The following is a 15212-nucleotide window of genomic DNA, read 5'->3' on the forward strand; positions in this document are numbered from 1 at the left end:
TGAGAGTATTAATGACAGGTATGTTTTCTTGAAAAACAGCAGGCAACTCCCTTCAATAGACAGATGTAGAGGGAAAGATGGATCTAGCCTAAGGATACTGTTGGTTTCTGCCTGGCAGTTTTGGCCATAGCCCATAATACTGTAGGCAGGTCAGAATCTACTGATGTATCTCTGCATGTTGGATGAAAGTTAGCTGATACAGAGGACCTAATCTAATATATCATGCTAGTTACTGAAGTGAAGGATGACAGGATAAAGGGACTGTCTAGCACAGGGGTCTTCAAACTTGTCCCTTTTATGACTTGTGTGCCTGGCTGAGGAATTCTGGGAGTTGAAGTCCAGAACTCATAAAAGGGCCAAGTTTGACAACCACTGGTCTAGCAGAAACCCTTTTTTAACAAGAATTTTCTCCATTTCTAAATCTTAGAGTAAAATTATGATTGCATTATCCAGTGCTTTTTTTGTGAAAGAAAAAGGTGCCGGAACTCACACATGCCATACAATCCGCCTTGCCTACCCTACAAGGTTCCATCCAAAAAAGGTGCCAGAACTCCGTTCTGAGCGTTCTATGAGAAAAAAAGCCCTGGCATTATCCCAATGTCTCTCCCCCCCACCCCTCAGTTAAATAAAGGATCATCATGGGGGGAAATGGACTGGAAGGGCAATATAGTATTGGAGGAAGCCAGGTCTTTCTCCCCTAGTTTAAGCCTTCAATCCATGTTAGCCCTTAGATGTATTTACAGAGGCTTTTGGTGGGGGACAGTTTGAGATCAGCGGCAGGCTAGCAGGCTCATGTATCTTTATATGCATGTTGGGGGAAAACGCTATGGTTTTGTACTGTGGGCATTTGTAATATAAATAATAGGAGGGATAATGTACTCAAATGATACCTGTGTAAAACGATGCTAAATGCAAGACAAGGTAAGCTTTCCAATTCAGTCTATCATGATATAAAGAAAGATCGTCTCCAAAAATAATTAAGCAATAATGAAATTATAAATTGGAACAAGCTTAGTGCTCTTTTTCTTTTCAGAAATTTGAAGAGACTTGTTTCTTTTTTTCTTTGAAAATGAATGTGTTTGGACAAGTAGGGTAGTGAAAATTGTTCTGCAACTGCAACAGTGACTGTTGTGAGCAGGAATTAGAACAGGAAGCAGGAAATAATGGGATTCCACTCTGGGAAGTTGGGGGTGGGGGAAGCCAAGCATAATCTAACCTAGGTGTTTTGACCTTTTTGCCTGAGTGTGCCTCTGAGAGAGGTGAGAGCTGAAGATGAAGGAATTAGATGAGTGAACTCTGGGCTCAAACTACAGCTCCATATTTTTGCAGCCCAGTTCCATAAAAATCCCATAATATTATTTGGTCTCTCCACAGATGCTAACAAACCTAATATAGTAGATATTAGATGTCCTGGATGTTAGATAGATAATCTGTCTGTCTGTCTGTCTGTCTATCTATCATCTATCCTATTTATCTCTATATCTATCTGAGAGACGCACAGTTTCTCTGTACATTAAAAGTATTTTCTGCATTTCGTTCTTCTAACTTTTAGCCAGTTCACAATGAAAAGCAGGAATTATGAATTTTAAATGATACAGGAAGAGGAGAAGGAGGAGGACTGTGCTTGCCTTAAGAACTTCTGGAGAACGACCGATGTTGCAAAAATCCTATAATTTGGAAAGTATATTTGGTTCTTCAATATCTGATGGCAGGAGGACTCACTAGGCCCTCAGATGTTTGTTTTATTCAAAAGTTTTATATGTTGCCTTTGCAGAGGAGCTTAAGGCAAAGTCTGCAGTGTTCCTCCTTCATAATCTCAGTTTGGCTGAGAGAAAGCAGTAAGCTACAAATTGCCCAGTGACTTTCTGTGACTGACAGTGGAATCTGGTCTCCCCAGTCCTGCCCCAACACTTTAATCGCCAGGCCAACCTGGCCCTCTTGTGGTGTTTATTTATTTTTATTTTATTAATATTTCTATACCGCCCTTCTCCCGAAGGACTCAGGGCGGTGAACAGGGCAAGAATAAAATGCGAAGTTACAAATATTAAAAGAAGATTAAATAGTTGCCCATTAAAAAAAACAATTACCGGTAATACAATACATTTATAAAACCCCCAAAAGTACAGCAATAAAAACCCCACCAATCCGCCATCAGGCCAGGCCGGCTTGTTCGAATAAAAATGTTTTTAGATCGCGGCGAAAGGAGCAAAGATCGGGCGCCATCCGGAGCTCTACCGGTAACTGATTCCATAGTTCCGGGGCGCCCACAGAGAAGGATCTCCCCCTGGGGGCCACCAATCGGCATTCTCTGATCGGTGGCACCCTGAGGAGTCCCTCTCTGTGGGAACGCACAGGGCGCAGGGAGGTTGATGCTGGCAGCAGGTGTTCCCTGAGGTACTCCGGACCCCTGCCATGTAGGGCTTTAAACACCATTACTAGTTGAGATACGTAGGCCCATAGGTAAGCTAGCAAATGTCCATGCATGGATTAAGGCTGTTTGACAAATACCCATGCACTAAAACTGTGGTGAGGGTAGTATTTTTGAGCTTTGTGGCAGAGATTGAATAACATGGTTTATGTTGCTTGCTTGCAGGTTTCCGTGAAAGTGCTTTTGTCTATGCCATTGCAGCTGCAGGAGTGGTACATGCGGTCTCCAATGCCTGCTCCTTGGGCAAACTGCAAGCCTGTGGCTGTGACCAGAAGCGCCGAGGGGATGAAGAGGCTTTCCGCCTCAAACTTCATCGCCTCCAACTGGAGGCCATGAACCGTGGCAAGGGGATGATGCACGGCGTCCACCTGGAGCACCTGCCAGACGAGGCCCCTGGCCTACAAGACTCCTGGGAATGGGGGGGTTGCAGTCCTGATGTGGACTTTGGGGAGAAATTTTCCAAGGACTTCCTAGATTCTCGGGAGATCCATCGTGACCTCCCATCCCGTATGAGGCTTCACAACAACCGTGTTGGTCGGCAGGTAAGTAAAAAAAAAGCATAGTAATAGGAGACAAGGCTTTCAGCTTGTCAAACTCCTCCTGATGTCACCTAAATACTGTACATGGGGCTGTATTTCCCAGAATTCCCTGCTCAGTTATGATGAGCATGATATATTCTAAGATGGTTTGGGGAAAAAATGGTCTAAGTCTAAGACATCTGGGAACTTGCTTGCTGGGGAATTCTGGGAGTTGAGGTGCACATATTTTATAGTTGGCAAGTTTGAAAAACACATGGTCTAAAACATCTGGGCATCATCTCAATGAGAAGGCTTTCTAAAGGTTTCTGAGGGAGTGAAAGAAAATCAGCAGATCATGGCGCTCTTGAGGCACAAGAGAAGTTCCTGCTCACCCAGTTCATACAGAGTTGATGTGGGTGGTGGGACCACAAGAAATACAGTGGCCAGGATATTGTAGATACTTTTTAAAATATAATTGCATGAAGCTGATGAAGGAGGCAGCCCATCAGCTTTCAGTGCAACCTGATGCTGTTTTAAGGCATACAAGATGCATCTGATTAGTTTTTTTCCCCAGAAAAAAATTGAGGAACTGGCCAGTTTAAAGTAAAGTGACAGTTGTTAACGTCATCTTCATATCCAAGAGCTGTAGAATCCTGCATCTGTTCTAGAGTGTTTAATAGGAGGCTATAACTCAGAGCTCCTTTTGGAAACGTGACTCAGCACCTGGAAAAACGATAGAAGAAAAAAGTGGTGCAAGATAGCTTGGGAGCCTAGAGGTGTTGATGGGGAACAGCCCTAGTAGTTTGACTCCTGACAAAAGAGATTTTGTGACTGGCACCATCTTTGGTGAGTGACTATGAGATGATCTCAACAATTGCTGTACAAACGTGCCCACCTGCCTTAAAGAGCAGGTAATTGGGTTTTAGCATCTAACAACTTTATTCACAGACAAAACAAATCATTCTGTAATTTTAAGCCTGATGACAGGTTTACTTGAGTCTAAGAAGCTCTTGATAAGAGGCAGCTAGACATTGTGATATGAAGCTGGTAATGCCACAGTTTTTCGAAAAATGTTATTAATAATAGCAACTATATACACAATGATATGGTATGTTTCTCAAGGTGTTAAGAATAGGCACTTTATACCATATATTAACTGTGATATACTGTTCCACTGCCCAGAGTACCTAGTGCTAATAAGTAATGTAAAATGGTTAATGAAATATTGAAAAATCTTAGACAGTACTTAAAAAAATCTGTGCATGGAGAAAAATTCCCATCTATCAATTACAAAAGGCCACATTGTTTGGATATGCACATATACTAACCAATACAATACAACATCTTAGATTCTTGGAAAGAACTCAGTGTGCAAGAAGGCTAACATCAATTAAAGAACTGGTAGCTCTGATTTCACGTTGTTGGGTGTAATAATATAATAATCTATATACTTCTGGAACTCACATTCACATAATCTTTAATTGGGCAAAACAGTGCCTCATAGGGCAACAATTTTTGAATCAAGATACCTTAAGGAATGTGATCAAAATTGGAGACTCTTGACTCCTGTGGAACTGAAATTTGGTATAAAACATTTTATGACATAGAAGTTATCATAAAGCAGTCAATGACATAATATAAAATATCATAAAACCTTTTCTGTTCTGATGTTTGAATGTGCTATACAGTTCAATATGGGCTATTTTCAAGGCAGGTGCATCTCTGAATGTATCCCAACTTTTCCAGTGAAGGCAGTATATTAGAAGTTCTGTCATGGTTGAAGGCATTGAGGAATCTGCTAAGAAAATACCTCTGAAAAGATGAGCCAACTGAACTCAAGAGTTATCTAGTAATAAATTAGGGTTAGGGTTAGGGTGATCTTGATTCTATTCCTCTGTTAATGCAGCCTAGCACTGTGTTGGCATTTTTGGCAGCTACAGCACACTGCTGGCTCATATTTAAGTGATTGTCTACTAGGACTCTGAGATCCCTCTCATAGTTGCTACTATTGAGCAAAGTACCACATATGCATGTAATAATTTTTAGCTAAAGAAAACTATCATTTGGGGAAAAAGTATACTTCAGTCAAATGCAACATTCTATTGTTTTTGATTGTTTAGCAGTGTTGAAAATGTTGAGGGTATGACTGCTGATATGTGAGGGAAATTTAAATCTTGTTATTCCTGCACAGTTAATAATTACATAAGAAAATCTAGTGAGAGTTACAATTACTCACATCATCTGTAACAGGAATTGATTTTATAATAGCAAAAGATGAATAAGAAGTTATTTGCTTAGGGGAAATATGGCAATGAAGATTTTCAGTGAAAGCCTGGCAAAAATTGCTCGGTGTCTACTTGATGCATATCTGATGCACTTATTTTTAGCATCCTGAAGCCTGAAAATGGGTGTGGATGCATAGACTTGTCACTGTCTTAAAAAAATGGGGAATTCCCCTAAGCCAGAGAAAATGTATGATAATAGGGAAAGTATCTCAAAAGTGTCACTGGATTAGGTTGTGTGCCTTTGCCTTTATCATTTGAAAGTATGCTGTATTATCCTTCAGAATATTCCATGACACTAAGTCCAAATTGGAATGTATTGCATTAAATATATTGGGAAGGAACAAAGGAAGGAACTCAAGCAATTATATAGCCATCAACTTCCTTAATTTAGACAAAATATGAAAACTTGGTAGTCTGGATAGTGCAGGGTGTGGAAAACATGCTTATCCCCCTTTAATATTTCTTCTGTAGTAATTCTGTGATTGAATAAGACAGTGGATTTCTTGGATTTCTCAGTACTATTATGAGAAAAATTTGCAAGCCATTTATTACACTACAGAAGATTATAGGCCCATCACCATAAAGATAAATAGAAAAGCTAGATTTACTCAGTGTATTTTATTTAAGCTGTATCACTTAAAACATTGAAGAAATGAAGTACAGCCTTCTCAAACATAATGCTTTCAGTAGAATTGCTAGCAAGATGACATCAGTGAGATGAATTGGTTTCAGAGAAATTAATGTTTCCTCCATAATAGTTGCTTGATATTTATAGGTACCAGACTTCTGTGGCAGTTAAACAGGTCGAAGTCCATGCATGTATGCAAAGTCTTGCAGAATGCAAATCCAAGCAATCAGATAAAATTGGATATAATATCTAACTTACTTATTATAACAATTGAATTTCAGTATTTTTACAGCTATGAAACCACAAAATAGACATTTCTTGCTATAAATTCCTTTAATTAGGAATTAACATTTGAAGAGGAATGTCAGTTCTGTTATGGATCTAGAAGGAAGATGATAACATTTTTGAGAGTTGGAGGTAGTTGATGAATATACATTTTCTTTAGTTGTTTATTTAGCTGCTTATTGTTCAAGGTGTTGTGGGCTACCTCTGGTTTAAGCTGAGGAGAGCATTTTAAACACATATTTGGAGAATTAGAGACATGTTTAAAATGTTCCCCTCTTCAATGCTGCAGTATTGAAATTGGCAGGGCAGCCTATCTGTTCGTAAGAGTCTGTATAAAAAGCAGACAAACGTCTACATAGGCCTATAGTTGAGGCTCCAATTGATAAAATGCCTGACGGATAGACAGAGTTGATAGAGAGGCAAGTTCTTCAGATTTGAGTATACAGGTAGTCCTCGACTTACAATCACAACTGAGCCCAGAATTATAGCCATTAAGTAGTTGTTAACTTAATTGCAACCCCAGCTCTCCCCATTGCAGTCATATAGAGCATGGGATGCCTCAAGGGGTGGGGGAGGCCTGGGGTTGCTGAATGAATGGTTCTAAGTTGAGGGCTACCTGTAGAAATATAGTATCACATATCCTATGATTGTTGTAAAATACTTTTGGCAATCTTAAAAAATATGCATTACCTATTTCCTTTGTTCTCTTCTTAGTTTTGGTATCCCTTGTATGCAATTCAAAAGAACACGAGCATCTACACAGAGCCATAAATCTTCCACAACAATCTGATGTGTACTTAAAAGAGCCAAATGGGAGCCGTAGAGGCAATGCTACCTCATGTGAACCATCAGGGTCTTATTCATAGAATTCACCATTTGTAACCTGTTCTTTGTTCATTGTTCCATCTGTCTTTCTTTCCAGAGATCATCCACCAAAGAAGAAAAACTAGAACCACCATACAGTTCTAAGCAGCAAAGTTTGGCGTGATGGTGGGTGGGGTATTTGCAATGCAAGCCCCACTCTTTTGTAAGTGCCTTGATGTTGCACCCATCTTCAGAATGGATGGAGCTTGCATTTCAATGCTCCCTCCACCATCTTGCCAATTTTGACTTCCCACTTGACTCTCAAGGATGCCACTGGTTCTAAGAGTTTTATCTCTGGATCTACCCATCTTACATGTATGAATGTAGAAAAAGGTTTGATAAATGGCCTTCAAATATGTAGGTTTCCATCGAGAGCTTTGTTGCAAAGACAGGAGTATCCCCATTCCACTTTATAAATCTGATATATTTCCCAAATGTTTTGTAGCCCCCCTCCCAATTCACCCATTCCTCCCCATTTAGCCAGCTTTGCTAAATGCAACTCTTAAATGGCCATTGCGAGGCAAATAAGAATCAGTTGCTCTTTCTGTTTCGCAGGGACAAAGAATAATGAATTTAAACAGCAGCCTCAAACATTTCTGTTGGGCATTGGAAAGCACTTTCATAATCCTTAAATTGGTGGCACACAGTTAAGGAGTATACAGAGTATAAGAAAGATGGCATCTCTATCAGTGAACAGTTGAAAAGAAGCTAAACCAGTATTTGGCTGCATTTATTTATATGGATTTACCCTGAATAGGTGGATTACATGAAGGGCTTTTTAAAGCTACTGCCAGCCTTATAGCCAAAGATATCCTTCAGTAAATAAGTGAAAATGTCCTGCAGCAACAAAATGGGTGTGAGTAGAACACCTGAGTCTGCCAAAGGAAAAATCAGGAATGTTGTACAGGATTTTGTCTCCTCCATGCAAAGGTGGAAAAAGCTTTTTCTTTCCAATCAGCTTTGATTTCATTGTTTTAGGGGAAAGTTAGCACTTGAATGCTTAATTAAATGCATGAAGCAGGATTATTTAGCAATGCAAATATTTTTAGTAATTTAAGGAAATTGTACAGGTTGTCCTCGACTTACAACAGTTCATTTAGTGACCGATCAAAGTTACAACAGCACTGAAAAAAGTGATGACTGTTTTTTTACAGTTGCAACCTTTCCAGCATCTCTATAGTCGTGTGATTAAAATTCAGGTGCTTGGGAACTGGTTCATATTTATGACCGTTGCAGAGTCCTGGGGTCATGTGATCACCTTTTGCTATCTTTCGACAAGCGAAGCCAATGGGGAAGTTAGATTCACTTAACAGCCAGGTGATTAACTAATCAACTGAGGCAAGAAAAGTTGTAAAATGGGCAAACTTCACTTAACAAATCTCTCACTTAACAACAGAATTTTGACTGTAAGTAGAGGACTACCTATATTCTAATTACAGAGAGGCATAAAAAGATCCACATTGATTATTATGAAAACTGACAGTATAGGTAGTCCTCAATTTATGACTGTTTGCTTAATGATTGTTCAAAGTTATGACAGATTCCCCCCCCCCCAAAAAAAGGCTACTTATAACCCATTTTCAAATTTATGATAGCTACCACCCTGTGTGGTTGCATGATTTCATTGACATCTGGCTCACCTTCACAGCCATTTGTAGCATCCCATGAACGTAACTGTGATTTGTGATTTTTTCCCTTATTTCTGGCATTTACTTCCAGTTCTTGGCAAAAAAATGACCACTGGGAAAAAATTATTCATTTAACGACCATGGCATTCACTTAATGACCACTGCAAAAAACATTGAAAAAATTGATTCCAATCATGTGATGCCTCAACGTATAACAGTAACAATTTATGACCATATTTCCGATGTCAGTTACAGTCATAGCTACCTGTACTGTATTTGATGAAGTTTGTTTGCCATCAAAACATTTTCAATTCCTATTTACCACATAAATAGAGGCTCTATCCCTAACTGTTCTGCCAAAGTAAGTGACTCCCTCTGCCTACCTGCCATGTGTCCTCTTCTCTTTCCTTCTAACTTTCCCAGAATTAGAGCCTTTTCCAGAGAGTTAGGTCTTCACATAATTAGTCCAAAGTAAGATAATTTGCACTTTACCATTTGAGCTTTGAGTGACTTGATTTGTTTGATGATTCACTGGTTTGTTTTCTTGGCTGTCCACAATATTCTCAGGATATTCTCAAGATAGTTTAATGAAGAGAAGGACTAGGGGTGACATGATAGCAGTTTTCCAATATCTGAGGGGTTGCCACAAAGAAGAGGGAGTCAAGCTAGTCTCCAAAGCACCTGAAGGCAGGACAAGAAGCATATTATTATTATTATTATTATTATTATTATTATTATTATTATTATTATTATTATTATTATTATTGTTGTTGTTGTTGTTGTTGTTGTTGTTGTTGTTGTTGTTGTTGTTATTGTTATTATTGTTGTTTTGTTTTTAATATTTAACACGAACAAATATTTAACCTGATACAAAGAGATAAGTAAAGCGAAACAGCTTGTTACATTATGAAAACCAAATCCTGTTGACTTTCTCTTTGCTTTATCTGGAAAAAGTAGATAGCTGGTCATGCCTGTTCATGGTGACTGTATGGATGAATGGTTTGCATCTCAAATTGCCTCCACAACTCTTCTAGGGATATTTTAGGGATAATCTTGATCCTATTCATCCACCTTATCGGTTATCTTCCCCTTCAACCTTTTCCCTCATCTTTCCAAACATATTTTTTAAATCCATCAATACTGTAGTTCAAATAAGATGCCCAAAGTAAAGCCTTTGAAGGGTGCGCCTAAAAATTAAAATTCATAACTTTGCTCATCTCATAAGATATTTGGCATAGATCTTGGATTCTTGGGAAGCAAAACAACTTTTAGCCGATTAGTTTATTTTATTAAAAGTGCTTGAAAGTGATGGAAATATTTGTATGGTAAATGGAATTTTATTTTGGATTGTTATTTCTGCTTAATATAGAGCTGGCTCCAGTCTGCTTTGACACTTGCTGTGCACTGTGTTGCATTAGAGGGAGTTCCACAGACAGGGTCATGAATAGTAACCGTCCTCAATTACCTAATAGAATAGAATAGAATGTTGTTAAAAGTATATACAAATTAAAGGAATTAGGACTGTCCTGATTACAAGAAATCTCTTATAGCTGTAAATTTATGTAACTTTTCTGTCACTGCAGGATTTTATTATTAAAAACTCTTTGAGGGAGATGGGCAGTTCAGAAATGTGAAAAACATAGAAAGAAACAAATACCATGTATGGCAGGGGCCTTCAAACTTGGCCCTTTTATGACTTGTGGACTTCTACTCCCAGAATTCCTCAGCCAGCGTGCCTGGCTGAGGAATTCTGGGAGTAGTCCACAAGTCATAAAAGGGCCAAGTTTGAAGACCCCTGATGTATGGTGACATATTTTCTCTTTAATCTCAAAAGTGGAGTGGGGAAATTAAAGCCCTCCAATCTTACAGAACTACAACTCCCAGCATCCCCCCAGCATTAGTTTCTTTGGTGGGTTGTTTCATTACTAGCCTTACTTGTGAGATACACAAAAGGATTCTTTACTATGTTTGAAGAACAGATTCTGCCTGCTCTTCAAACATGGTGAAGGAACAGCAGGAAAAGCTCATCGTAGTTTTAGAATTAAATGTGCCTCAAAGCAAATGGCCAACCCTTTAATGTAAGGTCTATTTTGCCAGTCTGCAGCTTGTTGGGGCTGGAATGGTGGCCCTTGCCTTTGCCAGATCAGAGAGATAGAAAGATGAAAGGGTACCAGAACCACCCATTAGCTGCGCAACAAAGACCTTCTGGTGCAAGCAACAATAAAGCATTTGCACATGAATCTCTTCAGGGAAAGATGTTTAGCTTGTAGTGTGTTGTGTATTGGGTTCTTCTTTTAGACAACTAGGTTTTGGGGGCTTTTTTGCCTTGATCTGAAGAGGTGGCTAAACCTAGACTATGGCTTTTGAGAGGTGGAAGCCCAAATTCACTCAGTTCTTCTTCATTAATTCATTAACTAGCAATTAAAGACAATGTGGGGTTTTTTCCCCTTTTCTGCCTCTATGTCATTTATTTGAGGGGGAAAGGTGAAATAAGCACTTACATGCCTTTAGAGTATTGATGTAGGCAACATAATCCAGGTTAATGACTGTAATACATGCTAAGCCTTCCTCTTGTAAACAATGTTGCCCTAAACCTGACCTCCTGGCCTCCTTGACTGAGAAGGGAGACTGCCTTCTGGTCTCTGCCTGATTCATCAGAGTCAGATCACTCCAGCACTGCTTTGCATCTGGGCAGTAGCTGTTAAGATGAGCCTTTCTTCCACCTAATCCAAGATGGTTAGTACAAGAATTGGTGCTTTTTTAAATACAGGATGACAGACCAAGATTAAATATAGGATGCACTGCATGATATCTTGAAGGGTTGCATTATAAAAGAGAGAATGCCTAGTCCTTAAGGATACTTGTCATTAGATTGTTCTATAAGTCATTCAGATGCAAAATCTGAATCCAAATGTAGTATTTAAATTGAATAAAGAATAAAAGGAATGTGCTTATTTTGCCTCTGTGAAGCAGGAAATAGAAGGGTCTTAAATGGGTTAGACTGGCCAGAACATCAGAGGCTGTTACCCCAAAAGAGATGTCTTTGGTGATGATTACAGTTGCCTGTTTAATCAATTGCCCCATTCCTAATGTTGGATTAAGTCAGGGGTCTTCAAACTTGGTCCTTTTACAATTTGTGGACTTCATCTCCCAAAATTCCTCAGCCAGGCACGCTGGCTGAGGAATTCTGGGAGTTGAAGTCCACAAGTCATAAAAGGGCCAAGTTTGAAGACCCCTGGATTAAGTGGTTGGAATTGCTGAATTGCAGAATGCCTTCAGTGGAACAACACTGTGGGAATTAAAATGGAACCTCTTATCCAGATGTTCAGTGGCAGCATTTCAGAGTCACAGCTTCCATAGGCTTTTCCATTAGTAGCCATAGATGTGAAGGGGTTCACAAGGAAGATGTTCTGTGGATGGCCTTCTTGAGTCTTAGCAGAGGCTCCTATAAGGGAAAAGAGAATGTGATGCCCGCCTATCAAAGGCAAAACAGCCAAATAAATCAGTAATTGTGTTACAAATGAACAACATGAAAAAGACATTTCTTATAACAGATCTGAGTTCAATCACTTTTTGCTACTTTAATGCTAGGCTTTAATTCTAGGCTTCTCCCCTTTCCATCCCAGAAGAGTGGGTTTCTTTTCCTCAGGACATATGCCTCCCATGATACCTAAAGAGAAGACTGTAAGCTCTGGTACCTTCAGGGACCCAATTTTTAAAGGCTTCCCTAAGGATTGCTCTCTCTGCCTGATAGAATTAGGGTAGACCTCAAAGATTGTTTTGTTTTGTTTTCATTACAGCTGCAGTTCTGTATATCCACTTACTTGGAAGTAAGTTCCATTGAACTTGGTCGGCTTTTCATCCAAGTAAACACAGAGGAGGATTTGTCCTGAACAGCTGTTCTTTGAGATTAGATGTCCTTTGAACAGCTCAACTTTAAAGAGTGCATAATGAGGAGCACATGAGCAGGGATGGGGTGTGGGGTGGTGGTGGAGTCAGCTTTGGAGGGAGAGGAGCTTGAGGTGTGCGACTTTGGTTGTCTTCCTCCTTATATAACCATCCAGGGTTGGTTTGTTTACTTTTTGCTAGAGCACTATCCTTTACCTAAAATTTAAGAAATCCCCCTGGATGAATGACATTGGCCTGCTTTCTCCTTGGGGAAGTTTTGGCCTGAAGAACTCTGCCTTAACAGGACTGGACCCTTTGCAGGCAGGCAGTCCCCTTGGAACACACACAGGAAATGATTTAGAAACCACTAGGTGGGATGCAAAGGGGATAATGGCTCCAGCCTATTACTGCTCTGTAATTTGGTGCTAATTTCCTTTATTACAGTGTTCTTGCACTGCAGGGGATGGTCCTCTCTTGCTGCCTGGGTGGGGGTGGGGGCTGAGGGATGGATCTCGTTGCAGAATGTAGAGATATCAGAGCCCCTGATGGGCAGAGAGGTGGCATCAGTGTGCTTTGCAGGCTGGTTTCCATGTGCCTTCTTGGGCCCTTTTGCCTCTCCCAAGGCACAAAGGAGTTTCATTGGTACATACAGATCATGATGAAGTCAAGGAATGCAACTGTGGTGTGTGATGCTATAGGACATGCCCACAACTGTTGGGCACAGGACACCCTCCCTTGCTTTACTAAACCAGACTGATGGCCTGTCTGGCACTCAGCTGCCTTCCTGGGACTGCCTTCTTAAGCTTGCTGGCAAGTTTTAAATAGTTGTGACTATTCCCCATCCTTTGCTTGAAATATTGAACAAGCTGGTGTGCGTGGTTTCTAACCATGGTACCTCTGGTGGATTTCTGCTTATTGGTTTGAAAGCCTGGGAGTCTTAGCCACAAGAGGTGAAGGGTTCAGTCCACACATGTGCCTTTCAGATTTGAACCCACCTCCAACTGAAGTTAATCATAAGTAACTCACAATACCAAGTATTGAAAGAAAAGCCTTGAAGCTTATAGATGCAAAAAACCAAAATGCTGCGGTGATGAAGGCATATACTGTATGCTAATGAGAGAAATGGCTTAAAGGTAAAAATGTCCTTGAGTTCACCTTCACTCCTGGTAATGGCATTATCAGTTTTCATGAAAGTAGTTTGCCTTTTTCCAAAATGCTTGACTTTTCACTCTAGTTTAGCGTGTTTCTCAAACTTGGCCTTTTTTAGATGTGCGGACGTCAACTCTCAGAATACTCCAGTCAGCATGATGGGGAAGAATTATAGGAATTACAGGTCTACACATCTTATAGTGGCTAAAATTCAGAAATATTGGTCTAACCAACAAAATTCCCAGATGGTTCTCATCCTAATAGTAAGCAAGACCTCTTCAGTTTAGTTCCTAATTTCAGCCAAAAAGAGGTCAGGCAAGGAAATGCTAATGGTATCTTGTTTCAAAGGGTGCATGAGTGGAAGAGAAGAGCTATATTTCTATACCTTTACCAGTGCAGTACCCTCTGTCAAATTTCAGTCAGCTGAGGACCAGCTTGGTTGTGTAATATGCATACTTCTAAGTAGAGGACACTATTCACTGTAGACTTGCTGCTGCTGAACTAGGTGTAGAGGAAGGGAGTGTTATGGTTTTGCTTTGACATGAGGTGTTCAAATGTCCTATTCCTTTCCCTAATCCGAAAAGATGTGCACTGCATGCTGCTTCTACATTTGTACATGTAGTACAAATGTAGTTTTTCTGGCTATCTTCTTACTCTAGCCTTCTGCATTGGGTGGGCTCCCACTTGTCTGCCATAGAAAGCTAAGCGGGGTCCTGCCAAGTTAGTACTAACTATGGCGGACAAGTTCTATTAAATGCTACTACCGGTATCTAGCCTGGGAAAATAATGAAAATTCCCTTTGGTGGAATCTGGTCTCAGAGGCAAAGAATATGGACTTTGTTAAACATGGTGATCAAAATCAAGTTAGTTAATTCTACTGCATTGAAAGTTCCATCCTAGGAGCATATGACGTTTTCCTCAGAATATGCTTCTAACAGTATAACAGCAAACCCTCATTCACAAAGAACCTATTATAGATAACCAGAACACGTTTGCAGAACTTGTAACAACAGAATATAGCACAAAAGTATTATGATCTGCTTGATCAGCTTTATTTTCTGGCCATCCGAGTTTGCAAGAACATATTATCAAACAACTAGTTGATAAATTAGTATCTGGCTGATGGGTTGAGTTCATCTAGGTGGTTCCTAGTTGTTCTAACCTGATACCTAAAGTTTTAGATTCCAGGAAGTTCTACCAATATTCTAATTACATGTTTTCTACGATTCTGTAGTAGAATCCACAGTTCCTTAAATCTCTTCTCCCATACACTGATGTTAACAATTCTTCTCTTCTGAGCAGAGCAGAAAAGGCTGCCATAAGTACAGACCTATGGCAAGTATCTTGCATAAGTAGTAATTTACAATACTTACTGTGTTTATGTAGTCCAGCAGCCATGCTAGGTTGAGAGATGGTTGACTTCTCAAGGAAAATTGCACTGCGCTCCCTGTTTGTCCAAGACTGCAGATGTGTCCTCCCACAAGGTCATATCTGGGCTGCTGATGGGAATTTAGACCCAGTCCTTTCCCTAGCTTTTAT

General features: G+C 39.9%; 1 protein-coding gene across 1 annotated transcript in view; it reads left to right on the forward strand.

The window, feature by feature from the left end:
- The window catches only part of WNT10A (Wnt family member 10A), a gene marked incomplete at both ends in the record, with an annotated part of 61962 nt that overhangs the window by 43813 nt on the left and 2937 nt on the right, over positions 1 to 15212 (forward strand). Inside the window, one exon of the mRNA XM_083369133.1 lies at positions 2594 to 2970. Coding sequence (XP_083225259.1) covers positions 2594 to 2970 — 377 coding nt within the window. The remainder of the gene's footprint in view (positions 1 to 2593; positions 2971 to 15212) is intronic.

The sequence above is a fragment of the Vipera ursinii genome (genome assembly GCF_947247035.1).
Source record: "Vipera ursinii genome assembly, chromosome: 1".
In the NCBI taxonomy this organism is placed as follows: Eukaryota; Metazoa; Chordata; class Lepidosauria; order Squamata; family Viperidae; genus Vipera; species Vipera ursinii.